This window comes from Megalopta genalis, chromosome 3 (genome assembly GCF_051020955.1).
Source record: "Megalopta genalis isolate 19385.01 chromosome 3, iyMegGena1_principal, whole genome shotgun sequence".
NCBI lineage: Eukaryota > Metazoa > Arthropoda > Insecta > Hymenoptera > Halictidae > Megalopta > Megalopta genalis.
Window position 1 is genome coordinate 9,976,985 of NC_135015.1, and position 18,226 is coordinate 9,995,210.

General features: G+C 36.8%; 4 protein-coding genes and 1 long non-coding RNA gene across 6 annotated transcripts; 1 reads left to right on the top strand and 4 right to left on the bottom strand.

The window, feature by feature from the left end:
- The first annotated feature begins 87 nt into the window (after positions 1-87).
- Positions 88-15,246, top strand: LOC143259112 (uncharacterized). The gene is made up of 3 exons (XR_013032921.1): positions 88-227; positions 2,230-2,364; positions 14,941-15,246. It is a non-coding gene; the product is annotated as an uncharacterized LOC143259112 (long non-coding RNA).
- Positions 1,445-5,544, bottom strand: LOC143259101 (odorant receptor 82a-like). Its single transcript, XM_076519959.1, has 5 exons — positions 4,041-5,544; positions 3,612-3,711; positions 2,482-2,592; positions 2,258-2,413; positions 1,445-2,168 (listed from the first exon to the last, which is right to left on the bottom strand). The coding sequence occupies exons 1-5, from the start codon at positions 4,844-4,846 to the stop codon at positions 2,118-2,120; spliced, it is 1,224 nt and encodes a 407-aa protein (XP_076376074.1). The 5' UTR covers positions 4,847-5,544; the 3' UTR covers positions 1,445-2,117.
- On the bottom strand, positions 5,685-9,875 carry LOC143259102 (odorant receptor Or2-like). Its single transcript, XM_076519960.1, has 5 exons — positions 7,647-9,875; positions 7,065-7,164; positions 6,489-6,599; positions 6,258-6,413; positions 5,685-6,189 (listed from the first exon to the last, which is right to left on the bottom strand). Exons 1-5 carry the CDS (start codon positions 8,447-8,449, stop codon positions 6,139-6,141), a joined length of 1,221 nt encoding a protein of 406 aa, XP_076376075.1. The 5' UTR covers positions 8,450-9,875; the 3' UTR covers positions 5,685-6,138.
- On the bottom strand, positions 10,025-14,344 carry LOC143259091 (uncharacterized). Its single transcript, XM_076519942.1, has 5 exons — positions 11,806-14,344; positions 11,171-11,270; positions 10,847-10,957; positions 10,289-10,447; positions 10,025-10,222 (listed from the first exon to the last, which is right to left on the bottom strand). Exons 1-5 carry the CDS (start codon positions 12,621-12,623, stop codon positions 10,169-10,171), a joined length of 1,242 nt encoding a protein of 413 aa, XP_076376057.1. The 5' UTR covers positions 12,624-14,344; the 3' UTR covers positions 10,025-10,168.
- Or26 (odorant receptor 26) lies at positions 14,629-17,034 on the bottom strand. Of its 2 annotated transcripts, XM_076519962.1 has the most exons (6): positions 16,614-17,034; positions 16,219-16,532; positions 15,647-15,746; positions 15,240-15,341; positions 14,989-15,144; positions 14,629-14,894 (listed from the first exon to the last, which is right to left on the bottom strand). In XM_076519962.1, exons 1-6 carry the CDS (start codon positions 17,022-17,024, stop codon positions 14,841-14,843), a joined length of 1,137 nt encoding a protein of 378 aa, XP_076376077.1. In that variant the 5' UTR covers positions 17,025-17,034; the 3' UTR covers positions 14,629-14,840. The 2 variants fall into 2 exon arrangements, with proteins under 2 accessions (XP_076376077.1, XP_076376076.1); XM_076519961.1 differs by having other exon boundaries at positions 16,219-17,034.
- Positions 17,035-18,226: the final 1,192 nt, after the last annotated feature.

The following is an 18,226-nucleotide window of genomic DNA, read 5'->3' on the forward strand; positions in this document are numbered from 1 at the left end:
CTCAACGCTTGCGCAGATTTCACGAATATTTGAAAATGTTCGTGAATCGATTTGTCTGGGCAGTGCAACTTGTTGCGGGGTCGGGTGGTTCACTGTCTAACACGCATTCTCGGCGCGACCGTTGCGTCGAGTTATTGTCGAAGGCGACGGCTTTTGTGGGGGACTTGAAGAACGAATGTGCAGAGCGAGAGGAAACTTGTGCACAACTCCTTGCACGCGGACAATGAGTGAGTATGTTCCCTATTGCCTAAGTTCAATGGAGAAAAGGTCTGAATGTTTTTAGTTTTCTGGAGTAAATGTTTAGTAAATGTTCAGCACGCGGCCTGTGCTGATGTAGTTGCTACGACGATAATGAAAGAATTAGAGGGACGATGCAGCGATTGCCTTGCATTTAAAAAAAGATACGGTTACAAAAGTATATATGTTTTCATTGAGATCTGATTGTTCGCGATACCATCGATGTCTGAGAATGACTGAAGCTAGATTTAATGATGATGAGAAAAAGCAAATATCTAAAACTTTTAAAATATAACTGTGACGATATCGTATGAATTAGCAGTTGCCAGATTAATCTTCCAAACAGACAAAATAATATTGCGGATAACACACCATTCTGAAGCAATGAATGTCGAAATCGGCAGACATATAAAAATCGGACGTAGTACACGAACATATATTACACGTGCAAGGACAGAAAAAAAAACTTTGCAGGGGAGAATTACCATGAATGGAACACATATTGAATGAGACATTACCATTATCTCAAAAACTATTAATCTTTTTATAATAAAATTATACTTGTTTTGTATATCTAATCACACGTAATCTGAAGCGACTACCAGTTAATGCATAATTATGGCGAACAATTCATTTTTTTCGTGCTTAAAAGTAATATCTTTCCTTTCTTCTCGCAACGTTGTGTGAGGTACTGTTACTGTTGATTGAGGTTTTATTTATTGCATTCGATCAGATATTTCTTCAAGGATGTTCACATATAGTTTTTACCGTAGTAGTTAAACAAGTTAAAGTTTTAATGTTGTTACCAAATTTATGAATGGGACGCAGAGATGGGACAAATTTAAAACATATTAGAAATGTTTTTAAAAATAATTTAGTTAAGAAGTAGGAAAATAAAAAACAAACTTTGTTGAAGAATGCACAGAAATATTAAATATCACAAAAAAATGAGTAAATGAGTAAATGAGTAAATGAAACATGCAAACCTAGCATGTCAGAGACTTCTTTTGCTTATTATACCATTTATTTTTAGAATATCTGTTAAGATCACACATGTTTAAAATATTTTTCTTTTCACTTTCTTTAATTGAAAAGATTATTTCTTGTCATACAATATTAAAATGTGATATTAACCAAAGATGCAAAGAAAGATTTATGTAATTTAAGATCATTGCATACTATTATATGTACTCATAATCAATGAGAAAACAGTACTTATAAGATTAATACCAAGATTACATTATTTTGTTACACTGTTCCATTCATGAATATGTCTGTCTCATTCAATACAACCAATTCATGAATCGAACAAAATGCACTTACTAAAAAAATTAAAAATAAAGCAAGTAAACGTAGGTGAAACTCATTGGCACTATGCACTCTTATAGTAAAAGAACTGATCTTTCGAATGTTTCAAACTAGAATTAGATAGATCGTTTATATTTTTTGTTCTCTCGATCTAAACAAAAATGTCCCATTTATGGTAGTTCTCCCCTACTCATCGTATTATAATTAGACTGCAGATCTTTATGCAAAACCATAATTGTTTGTATCAATTGAAATAAACGGAAATTTGATAAAAATGTATTGTTCGGTGCCATAAAATGCATAAAATACGTTGCATCCAAACACGTCTCTTAACGATTTTAGTAACTTGAGAGTTATATAACAGTGTCCGTCAATTCTTCCAATGCTTCCACTGTTTCGTTACCTAATGATCCTTGTCATCGATGCATAAAATCGACAGTCTAATTCTAATACTTTTCACATGTAGCATTTAGTAAAGAATTCTGTTAATAGCCGTTCTATAATGAATTCTACATAAATATACACCGGAAGTTTGTACCATATTCTTCTACGTATTAACTCGAGAGCACACATCATGTGGTCTCTCGCAACAGATTCAAATACGCAAAGGAAGATTTCAATACCTAAAATGACAAAGTTTCTGCTGTGTGCTTACAAATGTTCAATTTTCTTATTATATTCCAGAACTGCATAAGCATCCAAAAGTACTTACTTGACTAAAAGTACAAATGGACATGTGGACCATCTTGCTAGCCGTGATTTTCATCACCACGCTCGACCTCGCTATGATCATTCTCAAGTCAAGAATGCATTTATAAGGTAAAAAATACCATTCTGTCATGTACACCACTTTACCGACTTTATTACACTGTTGAGAATGCGGTCGGTGAATCTCGATCCCAGTTTTAAACACTTGCATCTACTTGTCTCCGTTACCTGATCTGTCAGTACTTCACCAATGTAACAGAGTAAAAATATGTTGAAAGTCATAGAGAACATAATCATGAAATAGGTGATCAGGTTTTGGTAATCGTGTTCGTCCCACTCCTAAAAGAGCAATACTTTCATATTGTCAAATGGTTGGGCATCAAAGTACGATGTCAAATATGGCGAACAAAAACCAGAATTCTATAGCGCTACTGCAAATGAAGCTACATTTTTCCAACTAAATTCTAATATCAGCCTAATTATATTTAGTTTCTGCTACGAATATTCTCATGAAGATACCTCTAAAGAATTTGATTAAAATTTCATTGCTTGCTAAAGCGATACCTGGAAAGAACACATCGTTTGAGTATTTGTTTTAAGAAGTCGGAAAATTCTTTCTAAGCGGAGACAACCTATTGCTAACGCAATCTCAATTATTGGATAGTTGAACAGATGATACACAAATCGTGTAAATCCTCAGAAGAAAGAATTTTCAAAGAAAAGTTCTTATATAATCGACTTTATTATTAGATCATTAAATTTCATTTGCGCGGAAAATGTAGACGATTATTTCGATTTTAGCTGATTCTAGCCGATAATAATGTAAGCGATAATAGTGCTTTCACAGAATTTTTAGTCGGGCATAAGTTGTGACATACACTCACCGACAAAAGTTACGAAACTTGACATACCGTTATCATAATTAATATACAGCTTAGCAAATTAATAATACACATTACAGTGAAGTTCATGTTATATTGTCCATATTGTAATGTTTTATTTAGTGCATACGGCAAATAAAAAGAATAATGAAAATAAACACAAAAATGAAAAATAAATTAATAATATAAAATAAAAATAAAAAATTAATATATTATACGAAAGTAAAATTAATATTTTCGTTGGCACAATACAAATTTTTACCCTATCTTAAAAAAGTTTACTATAACCGAGAATATACATCATTTAACATGTTCCTTAATTTTTGTCGGTAAGTGTATATTAAGATTTGTGACTAGAACATAAAAAGGGTGTTCACGGATTATACCTGACTTATGATAACGGAAGATTAATAAATACTACGCATCAAAAATGTTAAACATCATGGATTTCACTTTTGCTTAAAGCTGTTGTCATACCGTAAGGATGTAATAGCCGATCAAGCAAGTGCTCAGGCTGTTGTGGAACAGTTCCGAGAAACATATTGGACTTATCACATCTTCGATATGTGATATGAAGCTGAAATGAATGGAGTTAAATGCACAATTTTCGAATTAATGTATTCGCTGCCACTGACGAATTATTAAATTTATTGTTGATTTCAGTCATTGTGATTTCATTGCGATTTTGTTCAATCTCTTTACAGGCGGTTACAGGCTTGATTTTTATCGTTATCATTATCATATATTTCAGTTTTCTTATTTTTACCATAACTTCTAACGTACATCAAATAGGAATATTTTCAAAAAATCTGCCTAATTGGAAGAATTCAATAAACCAAAAGAACAGTACACGCATCAATGGCAACGAACATCCGAATTCAATCATTGGAACAAGTTCAACGTTACTTTAGAATCCTTAGATGATTCTGCACGACGAGTCCAATCTCCTTAAAGAAGATTTTCGTGTCTCGTTCTCTGGCTTCTTTCACCATTTCCGTGATCCGCGTCATCAGGATGTTCAACTGGCCGCAGGCATGTGCCGCGAATACTGCCGCAAGACTGAAAGCTCCTACAGCAGACGAGTTAACAATAAATCCAGAAAGAAGTTGCGAGACGAGAACAATTTCGTTGGCAGGGCTCTGGTCGGTGTTGATCAGCTTCTGGTAGAACGCGAAGGGCAGCACGTGGACGATTTTGGTCTCGTTGCCGATTTCCACAAGCTTTGTGGACATGCCGGTCATCAGGCAATAAGAGAGAATGCCACCTTGCATGAACGCGCCGCAAAAGATCGAGACGTAACGGCCGACCTTGGCGTACCTCAGCATCACCTGTCGGCGCTGTACGCCGGACACGATTTGCCAATCGACCTGAAGATGCTCCACGCAGTGCCGTATCTCGTTGCTGCTGGCCAACAACGTGGTGAACTTAATACCGCCCATGATCCAATGCAAGAGCGGACCAATCGCCCTCAGTTTCTTGTAGAGGTTCGTCTCTTCGAGGCAAATCTGCAGTATCCAAGGGATCACGGTGAACAGAATAGAGCTGTAACAGCCGATGATCAACAACACCGAGACGACACGTTCTAGCTTGGATGTTGAAACTGTAGTCGGCCAGGCTCCAATCGGCTTCAAGTACCACCGGTTCCATTGAAGACTGTAATCGCTTGGACTCTCGACGTCCACCCCGATGATCGTCGTTGATTGGTTAACCATGACGGTCACTCATCGGAGCCCAGCAAGCTACTGACACGCGTATTTCGACGGGACCAGTCGATGAACTCGATTGCTCAACGCTTGCGCAGATTTCATGTACATTTTGCAACCGTTCGCTGATCGATTCGACTGGTCAGTACAACTTGTTGCAGCGAACAGCGCAAGTTTGTCAGATACGAAGCTGAACACTTTATTGGCTAGTGCGTTCTCCTGTGCAGACGTTGCCTGGTCTTGTAGTCTCTGTTTTTTTTTTGTGGGGAGTAAATTTTCGATACAAGTGTTCACAAAGGATTGCATTTTATCTGAGGAATAAAACGTAAGTATATTTTGAAACCTGTTAGATTAATAGAGCAAATTCTTGACGTAAAGTAGGGAGTAGTTCTACAGAAATAATAATGGCGTAGTAGTTCTACAGAAATTTTTACTACTTTTTCTGTGAAATTATAAAACAGTTGTTCCTTCGTTATATGTTTATCTTTTCAAAATGATAATAGGTAATAATTAGATTACGAATTTTTATGCAGATTATTTTACTGCATTAATTGTGAGAAACAAAGCTAAATAGGAATGCATTTCTTTAATTTTGCTCTTTCTAGTATATTCACAATTTCGCTAACTCATTTCTATCATAAATGTAAGAAATCTGCAGTTTTCTAATAAAAGTTTTTTAACACATTTCAAGCCGACTAAGTATCAGCCGTTGAAAGTCTGTATGCAGGTCATACGATAGACTGAAAATAATTCATTATCACGGGACCGGTGTATAATGTGTTATTCTTCTTACCTACTCATAAATGTACAAATTTTTGTCGAATATATGAAATGACAAACCACTTAATAGGATTACCTGCGCTTTATTAGAAACGTATAACATTTATGGATACCGTGAAAAAGTAGTATTAAAAAAGTAAGTACCCCGACCTGAAATCACGCTTCGATAATTCTCAAATAATGTTATCTTTCAATTATCTACCAATATAGAGTAAATTCTCTCTAATTGACGCTCAGATTGTACACAAAAAAAGGACAATTTTGGAAGAGGAGATATGATTATTCGAGCCTTGCGGCTCGTTTTACCGATTGTTAACAACTATCAAACGAAGCTGCAAGACTCAAATAATCATATCTTCTCTTCCCAAATTGTCAATTGTACGTTGTTCTCTGAAAACGCGTTACGCAATATTAAGAAGCATGATTACAAGGGAGGAATACTTCAAGAGTATTACCTTGCAGTAAGAGTACAGTGTAATGTATAAATTGTTTGAATAAATATTGTTCGAATGCGGGTCATATCACGTTGTTTGGCGTAGAAAATTCAAGTAAGCGAAAGCTGTTTTTACCACCTGAAACGACATGCATAGATTCTATAAACTAAGAAATTGTCGTGCCTGTGAACGACAAGCGTACTTACATCGGCAAATGTGTAAATAGACATGCGAATCAACTTGCCCGCAGTCATTCTAATTATTATGCTCGATCTTCTGATAATTAATGTCAGATCGAGGATTGCTTTGCCAGGTAGATAGTACCAATTCGTCATATAAACCACGTCGCCAATTTTCATGCTCTGATAACGATTCATTTGGTAAGCCTTAATCCTAGAAACGAACGGATTTGTTCCGTGGAAACGCATCACTCTTACCTGTTCTGTCAACATTTCACCGATATAACACACGATAAAAACATCGAATGTAATAGCTATGAGAATACCGAAATATCCGGACAAATTTGGAATATTGTGTTCGGCCCATTCCTACAAGAACATATAATAATTGAGGTAGCTAGAGCAATATAGAATCAGAGCAATTACAGAAATGCTAGACGAGTGTGTAGTTTTTCTAGGAGTAACTTTTTTCTAAAGATTTATGCTGGAAGTTATTCTAAATTAGAATTAACGAGGACATTAAATAAATAGTAATAATGCCTTAAATCTTATTGAAGTCGAAATAAATGCAAACTTTTGGCTAGAACTACATAAATTTTAACATTCTCTTAATTATTGTTTCTGTTTCTCACTTGCTTCTAGGGATCCCTTGATACATGGATAAGATAATTTGAGTTTCAATTTTGCTCAGAAGGAGGACAATTTTCTATTTCGAATTATAAAAATTGCAGACAGTTTTATCGCTACACACGGAGTAAAAAATAGAATTATGATTATCCGTTTGATGTAGGTATAGTGTGCATGTAAGATATAATCCTAACGTCGTTAGCGTACCGTAAGAATGTAATAGCCAAGCAAGCATATGTCCAGCGTACACTCAAAAAGTCCCATGAAACATATTCGATGCATCACGTCTTCAATACGCGATATCAAACTGCAAGTAATATGCACGAAAGTCGGATATTTCGTTAGTTATATCTACAGGAGGAATTTAAACTAAATATGAACTGAAACGATCCAAATGGTACGTTCAATAAAAAGTATATACGTAATTAGACATTCATCGATCATGTCATTGTGACAGAAAAATGAATAATAAGCTTATAATTTATAATTTCAATTAATAATTCTTATTGAAAACAGAGATCAAGTTTTACAATGTTCGATTAGGAGATAGATCCAAATATTTATACTGGAATAAATTTGCAAAAATTAAAAACATATAACTATTGTTCTGCCGCATCATCCCATAGTAAATTTTGGAAAATGAAGATACATCTGTCAAAACATCGGTCTTTTCATGTGCAATCACGTAATATACAATTCTCGTGAAATGAATAAGTTGTGCTCAACGATTGACGATCATACAGCACACACGTAAATAAAGTAAAGGAATGATCGAAAGAAATATTATACCTTAAAACACGCAGGTGATGTTCCACGATTATCCCAATTTCTGTAAAGTACACGCCTTTCCGTTCGCGTTCGAAATTGTTCACAAATTCTGTGATCCAAGCCATCAGAATATTTAACTGGCCACACGCATGAGCCACAAGGATGGCAGCGAGGCTGTGTGCCCCCACGGTAACAGAATTAACTATCACACCTGAGAAAAACTGCGTAGCGAGGACGATTTCGTTCGTGGGGCTAACACTGACGTCCAACAGCTTCTTATAAAACGTACAGGGCAACGGATGGATGATTCTGGTTTCGTTGCCAATTTGTATGACCTGTACGGTCATCGCGGTAGCAATGCAAGAGGAGAGTACGCTGCCATGCAGCCAAATCATGAAAGTCATGGCCACGTAACGGCCGAATTTGGCGTATCTCTGCATTACTTCTTGGTCCTGTAACCGCGTTATGGTCTCCCAATCAGCCTCCACGTGGTCGATGCACCGTTTTATTTGTTTGCTGCGCATCAACAGCACCGACAGATTGAAAAAACCGATGAACCAATGAAGCGCTGGTCCGACTACTCTCAGTTTCTGTTGAACGTTATCGTCCGAGAGCATGATGTGCAGGAAACTGGGGATTACCGCGAACAATATCGAACTGTAAGAGATAACGATCATGACAGTGGAGAATACCCTGTTCAGCTTAGATGTGGAGGACGACGGTGGCCAAACGCCTATTGGCGTCAAGTTCCACCGACACAACTGCAGACTATAGTCACTCTGACTATTGTCCTTCGTCTCGACCACCGTGGAGTTGCTGACCATTGTTCTCGCTCATCGAAGTCGAGGGAGCGACTAAAGTTACACAGTTTGCGCGCGGCGGTTCGGATAAAAAGCTGAAAACGCTTGCGCAAATTTGCCGAGGCGGCCAGCCTATTCGCTGATCGATTACTGTGCATAGCGTAGCTTATTGCGATTGCGCATTTCATCCTACGATCGAGTGCATTGTCCAAAAAAAGTTAAACTTACCTGAGAGACGTTTCAATTGTTCTAACAGTGTATCATGTTCAAGCTTTCAAGTGGTATACAACTGTATTCTGGGTTGCGTTACCTCATACTTGTGCCATTCGCGATCGAAACGCGAACTCTGATGTGCATTGACGCAAAGTGAGTTGTAGAGATTTGAAATAGAAGTCAGGAATAATGTAATATAATAAATGTTCCTGCTTTTTAACTTTGGCTTAAGGTAAAAGTATTTAATGTGAAACACCGTCAAGTTGTGACCCCTCAATTGTTTGTTAAATTATAATTCTATTTATATTTTCAAGTGTCGCACGTATATTTTCAAGTGTTGTATCCCAATAATTAGAAGTATCCAATAACTTTACCTTACGGTAGACTACGGTGACTACAATGGACGCAACACTAGTACTTTTTATATCATACTATGCGTTTATTGCAGCATTTCATTGACAGGAAATAATGCTTGGTAATCTTGAGATTGTAACGGCGGTGATATTTTTATTACGAAATAAGTGGTATTTTTCAATTTTTAACTAATTTTGTGTCAACTATAATAAGCTCAGCCAGGATAAATTATTACTATTGATTTCAATCCATGTCTATTTTTTACAATCCCTTTATTGAAGGTTTAGTATATTTTGTAAAACTGGATCGAAAATATTAGATTAAAGAATTAATACTTGCCAAAACAATATAAAAGCTCAAGTTTACGACTACTTCCCACGTGCTTCAAACAGTGACTCATTTCCGCCTTTTCGCCCGCAGCCGATCAGTTCTCATTATCAGTTTCATAATCATGTTGGATATGAGAACTGATCGCTGTTAACAACCTTACAATTTTTTTTATTAAAATCCAGTTAAAAGCTATATATGAAATGGAAATCCAAATTGCTTAGAAGAATTATTCATTTACACATATTTATATACATTTACTTATATTAAAAGGGTAATTTTAGTCTTTCTTCTCAATTTCAGTCATTTCCCTATAGATTAATACTAACTAGCTCAATATTACTAGTGAAACGATAAGTATACATTGGTAGCCAAATTTTAGAACTGCCCAGACCGAAATCTCGTCACATAAGAAATTAAAAAAGTGAAGCGTTTGAGTAGACGAACACAAAATTGATTAACACTCAAACTGAAATGAAACAAGATGAAAATTATATTTCATTTTCAACTTATCTAGCCTGACTCTTACTGTCAATGATCAAATGAAGATATCAAAGTGGACTGTAATGAAACGATTAAAATAGAGAAGGATATAAACGTATTTTTACCACTGATGTTATCAGAAAACATTTTTCTTCGACATCATTAGTCTGGAAAACGACTAAGATATTGTCGAAAATTATCGAAATATTAAAGAACACTTCATTCTTTACCCACTGAATAACTTCTGTAAATATTCGAAATATCATTTCTGTACAATTGTTAACAGAATAGCAATGATATACTATAGTACAAAGGGTAGTACAAAGGTACTATGAAGTCAAAGATGCTCTATGTCCGTCACCTCACTTATTCAGTTAACGTTCGCAACATATTCAAGAAGGCTACGGATGTTTTCATAACCTGTTGATCGAACAGGTTTATGTTAGTTCCAACATTTACATAAATGAGATTTTCTGGTATACTCACGGTAGCGAAGCTGGGCAGTGTTAATTGAATGATACTTCCAGCTGTAAGCTTCATGGATGAGTTGGACATCATCATTATCAGAACCACGCTGAGTTTCGACTTCTTCGGTAATCGATACCAATCGATCATCATGTAAGACGTCTCGCCAACTTTTCTGCACTGATGTAACGTGTTCATTACTTTTAATTCTGTTTGTATTGTATCATATTGTCCTATATAATCTAGCATCGGAGTAGCGTAGATAATGTTAATTATACAAAAAGGAGGACACATGACTGATTTTCATGTCCTTGAAATACATTGTCGTAATTCTTCACAACTTCTCGCTACATATGTTATCACCACTCGGTCATAGATTATGAGGAACTTGCAAAAAAAATTGTAGAATTTTCGTTGTGTTTTCAAGCTGACTTTAGTTTTCGATTAGGTCTTCGTTAGAAATCAGCGGGGTGATCCATTTTCTGTATAATTTTCTAGATTACTTTTTAGCGGACTGTCTGTGAAACAACTTGTGAAACAACAACAATCATAAATTAAAAAATACGTGTGAAATCTTACTTCTTCAGCGACCAACTCGCCTATGTAACAAAATATGAAAATATTAAAAACAAGAGACAACAGTATTACAGCGTATGTTACAACAGCGGTCATGTCTTTCGCTCTGCTTTCCTGTAACATATTAAATATATAGTCCACGACAAAATGATACGATTGGAGTTTTCGTGATTTCCAAAATCAACAATATGTACAAAAGTGTTCTATATGTATAGAATTGTATATCGTGTCTATCATTGGTTTCAAAAATGCTAAAAATCTAAAGAAAAATTGAATAAACGAATTGATTCTATACGAAAATCAAAAGCTGAAGAAGTGTTTTCATACCATTATAACGTAATAGCCACAAAGGCATATAACCACTGTACACCCAAAGCATTCCACAAGCGAGATCTGAGTCAGTGCTTTTTCCATCAAGTTCAAGAATCTGTAACAGTGAGTACAAGAATTACATGAAAAAAGTTTATCGGAGTATAGAAAGAAAATCGGAGTATAAGAAACGTCTATGGTCTCCTGTATGCTAGATATTTCAGTATTATATTTGACTATTAAAAATTGAGATTATCAGGTGAATCATGCTTTTCAAAATAACTTCGAAATCGTATGCTCTACGTATTCAATGTTCGAAATCGTTAGATTTTAATTGCAGAAGGAATCAGTGCTGTTATGGTGATTAGTTGTCAGCAATCACTACTTCAAAAAATGCATGAGATCGCACACACATTGTCACAATGATGATGAAAACACGAATCACGAGCGAACAAATTGTATTAGATCATATTGTCTAGTGTATGTGAAAAATTATTTTTAACTTTCTAGTCACCACATTCAGTCGTTTATTTTTTTGCTTTTCAGCGATTTGATTCGCGATGCATAGCAGCTATAATAGACAACAGACACAACAATGATCTCTGATTGTAACTACCCTTTGCTATGATTCCTAATCGCAAATATTCACATACGTCTGTACTCGAATATGTTGGTCGATGATCCTCGCGAGCCTTCCATTCGTGGTCTTGCTCATATCAAACCGGCCGTCTACCAAGTACCCCATCCAACACATGAGGACCTGCAATTGGCCACACGCATGCACCGCGAAAGCAGCCGCTAGGCTGCACGCCGCTGCTCCAACAGCATGGATTAACAGTGCTCCAATAAATTGGAGCGTGAAGAAGATCTCGTTGACAGGGCTACGACGTGTATCGACTATCAGGCTGGGAAATGGCATCGCTAGAGGCAAGAAACTTCCATTTCCATCCTCCATCGGGATTTTCCCGATTTTGAGGGGCACTGCGATGTTATAGAAAATGAAACCGCTGAACATGAAGAACGAGCAGATAGTCACTAATCGTCGGCCAAAGTATGCGTTTACTATCATGATCCCCCTGTCTTCCGAGTGTTGTACATTCCTCCAGTCCCATTCGATGCATTTGATGCACTCGCGGATATCGCTTGCATGGGCCATCAGCGAGCAGTATTTCAAGCACGTCATTATACAGAATATCAACGGGCCGTAGTGCTTCAGTTTTTCATAGAATACCTCCTCCTCGAGCCACGCGCAGACACAGTAGGGTGCAATCAGGAAGCTTATCAGGAAATAGCAGACGATGTTTATCAGCCAGTCGAAATACAGCTCGGATTTCGAGACAATGCTCAAATGCGGCCAAACACCTATCGGCTTCAGGAGCCAACGGTTCAACTCGATGCTCAAGTTCACGTAATCTTCGTAGTCGTTTTCATCTGTTAGAGAGTTCGGAGGGATTGGTTCCCGTTTCGACATTGTTTTATGTTTGAGCACTCACCTCATACTAGAATGTTGCGTCGAATCCCGATAGTTCTTGGGAACATGATGTTGCGCCTGCGCTCATTAATCCTGCTGGAAGGGAACGCGCAATATCGCAACCGCGGGACGTGTCCCCTGCATGCAGAAACCGTTGACCCTCTCTTTCCACGTCTTCCTATTACGATGTGAAGACAAGAGGAAGTTTCCTTATAAAATATGACTGAAAGCAAGAGAATGATGACTGGCGCGCATCGATAAATGAATTAGGTATACCAGAAGACAGAAGGTACAAGGGGTTGGCACGCGATGCGTGCACATTTTTTTCTGTGATTCAGCTCCGTACATACTAGTAGTCTCAAACTGTGTCAGCAATTGCTGCTGGCAATTGTATGCGTATAAAATCGTCCAGTACATCAAAGTCATCGTACTGGTTACGATGCTTGCAAATTGAAATTTTGTAGTTCTTGTTCTGTGATACCAAATTGTCAGTTTTCACAAGCTACCTGTTGCACGAGAAGGACTTATTATATGTTAAAGGAGAAATTTTCATTTGAAACTCTCAGGAATAAGATATAAAAGCGTTCTTAGAAGAACCAAATTAGATTTTACTGTATACTTGGGATAGATGCAAAACGAGACTTGTGAAATCCGGCCATTATGACAGAAATATTAATAATATTGTTACGGCGACTTGTCCAAATCAAGTCGCTGTAATGTGAAACTGCCCTGTTGTGAACAACTCCTTAAAGAATAATAGAAAATAGGGGTTGCCACAGAGGTGTGTTATCAACGGACAATCGAAGAGTCGAGATCGGACCGTCGAACGATCAACATCCCACTTCTGAAATAATTAACAAATATTCTTTATTGTAAATAAAATGCCGCGACGCGAGAGAAATGGTGTAATTCGCAACAATATGATAATGATTTATAACATCAATTAATAATGCCTACTGAAAGCAGAGATCAAGTTGACCGATGACTCAATCAAAGTGATGGCCAAATCAGCCAAATCAGCCAAATCAGGAACATGATGACCACGTGACGGCCGAACTTGGTGTATTCTGCATCCGAGTCACTGTAGTCATTGCCCTTCATCTTGACCACCATGGAGTTACTATTTTTCCAGCTCATCGAAATCGAGGGAACGACAAAAGTTACAAAGTTCGCGCACAGCGGTTCGGGTAGAAAGCTGAACACGCTTGCACAAATTCTCCAAGCTGGTCAGTCTATTCGCTAATTGGTTGCTGTGTATCTTGTTGCATTGGTGAATATACATTTCGTTCTATGATCGACGTGCTCACAAAAATGTTAAATATACTTAGAAGACGTTTTAATTGTTGTAACAGTGTATCATGTTTGAGCTTTTAAGTGTTACCGCATACCTGTGCTATTCAAATCGCGAACTCCGATGAGCATTAAGTAGTAAGTTTTTGAGATTCTTAATAAAAGGCATGAATAATTAACATAATAATACTATGTTTCAAGCAGTATTCCTGCTTCTTAATTTTGACATAATATAAATGTTCCAAACACTAGCACAAACAATACAATAAAAAACATATATAGAGCACATGAAATTGGACGTAAAAATTCCGTATTTTTGAACATTGTTTAAAAAAATATTGATTTTGTAAAAATAAATTTGGTAAAAAAATTGTAAAAATATGGATATAAATATTTAATTATATTTATATATATAAATAAATATATATAAATAAATATATATGTATATAATTATATTTATATATATAAATAAATATATATGTATATAATTATATTTATATATATAAATAAATATATATATAATTATATTTAATATATATAATATTTAATTGCCCCGATTTTTATGATACATGTGAATATGGTATGAAAATGGTGTTCTATAATAAATACATGCTCGTTGTTTACTAATTCAGTTGTATTATTTTTCATTCATATTATATAAATATTTTAAAGTTCATTACGTTATATAGAAATATCAATCTATCGAACAGTAATATAAATCTTCAACAATAATATTTTTAATTTGTAATAAAATCTATGATAATCGTATACCCCCTGAAAAGCGTTCCATAGCATCAATTTTTACTTTAGCGATGTCTCCGAATATGGTGAAAATAAATTTTGTTAGGGTTATGGAAATTCACTTTTAATTGTTGTAATTTTGCATTCCTACATATTGATAGTTTAACGTTTGGACAATGAAACACTTTACATCGTAAGTCTACGAAGCATGTCGAAGTATACAAATGACGTTTTGAATACCTGGAAAACGATATAGAATGTGATTAAGATAATTATTGTGTTTCAGAATGAACGACAACAAGTTATGGTTCTTCATTTGTTCTACGATACTAACATCACCAAACGTTGCAATGGATATCGGCAACAGTTTTCCCGCAGTGATGCTGGTTACCATTCCTGACCTGGAGATTAGCAGTATTAATCCTGCGGCAGTTTTGTAAGGTAAACGGTACCATTGTGTCATGTACGCTTTTTCTCCCACCTGTCGGCACTATGTTGAAAATTACAATAATATTTCACTAACTGTAGGAAGTTCTATTTTCGTTTGCTTCCAATTGTTACTTGATTGTATCAATGTTTAATTACCTGCACCGTCAATTTCTCGCCGATGTAACAGAATATGAAGATGTTAAAAATCATGGACACGTAAATGATGACGTATGTGGCCGTGCGTTTTATGGTCTTTTCCTAAGTAGTTAAAATATATTTGATTGTTAACGCGTTAAATGCCATTGTGGTCACCGGTGACCGACGAAGCCAAGACTACTAGGAACATAATTCGAATAATGCTTTAAAATCTTTCAATATTATCATCGTTACTGACGTGGTGTGAAGATCCCTAGTAAGATAAATGCGTCACATATGATGATATAATAATAAGTCATACATGACAAAAAATTCGTGTCGGCCAGACGGGCAAACCTTATAAAATTAGCATGGCATTCAACGTGTTAAATTATGATTCTATTTATATTTTCATTTGTTGCACGTACCGTCAGAATGTAGTATTCAAGCATACAGATGTTCAACGTGCATCCCAATAACTCAACGAGACATATTAGATGCATAATTTTTTCTATATACCATACAAAACTGAAATTAAATGTTCATCCATGAATGTGACGCTATTGTTTAAGTAAGAACAGAGCACAATAGTTGAACGCATTTCATTAAGAAAGTAATTGACAACGTACATGATGCATCGACAAAGGCTTCTTGTACGTTGTTCGGTTCATTTTACATATTTATATATTCTGCGATTGGATACCAGAACGAGATTGTTACTTTCAGTCATAAAATACCAAGAAACTCAGTAAATGAGGGTAACAGCCTTGAACAGAATGAAACCACAGTTGCGACATTTGATAAAACTTCAAGAAAATTATGTAGTGCCAAATTGTATTCCTATATATTAAGCAAGATGGGGTAGCTATACGATAGAATAAAAAAGACAGCGTTAATTATATACAACATATTGCTCTCGATGTCGAACTGCTCATATGCGATTCCATTCGGCTAAAGGACATTTCTAAATCACTTATCCGTATACGAAGAAGGAACATACTTCAACGCTCGTAAATGGCGCTTCACGATGGACGTCAGCCTCTTCTGCGCGAACGTCTGATCCCCATATGGTTCCACCAAGCTATCCAGCTGCGACATGACAACATTCAGCTGACCACAGGCATGCATCGCGAAAACGCCGGCCAAACCGCAAGCGCCCACTGTTACCGAATTGACAATGAAGCCGGACAGAATCTGCAGGAAGTAGACAATTTCGTTGGTCGGGCTTCGGCTGACGTCCATCAGGTTCGAGTAAAACGGGCAAGGTAGCCGGAGCATCGAGTTGCTGTCATTCGCGACACGGAAATCCGGCTTCTGGAAGCCCGTGACCAAGTTGTAAGAGAAGATGCCGATGTTCATGCAAATAGCGACAACGATAGCGATCGAGCGACCGACCTTCGCGTTCTTCAGCATCAGCTGGCGGTCGTTGGGTCGCTCGATCGTCTTCCAATCGGTCTCCACGTGGCGCATGCACCGAACGATGTCTTTGGTCCTGAACGACAGGCTGCAGTAATTTAGCTCACCCATCAGCCAATGGCTCATCGGTCCTATCGCCTGAAGTCTAGCATACATGCTGGTGTCCTCGAACAGAATGTACAGCATGGATGGCGCGAATGTGAACACCATCAGCGAGTGGCACGCAATGTTCAACAGCTTCGAGAGGATCTTGCTGGCTCTGTCGGTCTCTGACAAGTTGGGCCAAATCCCAATCGGCTTCAGGAACCAACGGTTCACTTGCAAGCTGTAATTGTAGTCTTTCGCGTAGTGAACGTTGTTCGCCAGTACCTCCCGACTCACTTTTGCCATGATCGTTTGGCGAAGGTTGATTCTTGAATGAACCACGCAAATGCATAGTTCCTGGCAGCAAAAGCTGGCGCACGCGCGACGTTTTTTGCAATTATTAGTAATTGATCGATCAAAGGTTGCGAGAGAAACGTTTGCTTTGAAACAGGTGCTCGAAGGGGAAAATAGGAGGTAGAATTCATTGCCTCGAACTATTCGTGAAGTTCACGAGGGTGCCGCGTATTACAACCCCGTTGTCTCGTGCAATGGTAGCAACACTGGAACTTCTTTTATCATACTATGCGTTTATTGCAGCAGTGCATTGACAGGAAATAATGCATGGCAGTCTTGAGGTTGTATCGGCGGTGATTTTTGATTAAGAAGTAAGTGGGACTTTGCAACTTTTAACTAATTTTGTGTGAACTATAATAGGTTCAGCTAGGACAAATTATGATTATATTTCAATCCATGTAAATTTTTTGCAATCCCTTTGTGGAAAGTTTAGTATATTTTTTAAAACCGGGTCTAGAATAAGAGATTAAAGAATTAATACTCGCCAAAAAATAGAAAAACTTACGTTTCCGACGATTTCCCACGTACTTCAAACGGTGACTCATTTCCGCTTTTCATCATTCAATTGCCGATCAGTTCTCATTTTCAACTTCATAATGGTGTTCGTTATGCGCATGGACTATAAGGACAGTGCATACGCTTGCTTAGGGGAATCTAGACTATCCGCCATATTAGTATGGTATCCTAATACTGCTACCTGCTTTTTAATAGGGAAACTACACTTGAGATTGAAATTGAGACAATCGAATGTAATGTTACATGTGTTTCAAACAACTTACAAGGGTTTCGCAATAAGCAGTTCAGGAGTGATATCAATTGCGTTCTCTAAAAGTCCAATCTATTATATGTCAAGGTTATGTAATAACGACACGTGTAAATATATAAATTTCTTTTATTAAAAATTTGACTCAAGTAGTGAAATAAATTGAAAAAGTAATTTTAATTGTTTCTTCGAGCAATTCTTAGTTTCCTGTACTTTTCACTATACACGTTGACATTTTTAATGGAGGCTGATGGAAGCTCAGACACTACACAGCACACTCCCTAATATACGTCTATATTTTATACGTGTGTTGATTCTCTTAATACTCCAATTAAGCTATAAAGTGCAACACTAAGGAATCATACCAGGATGGTGGATACCCTTGATTCTC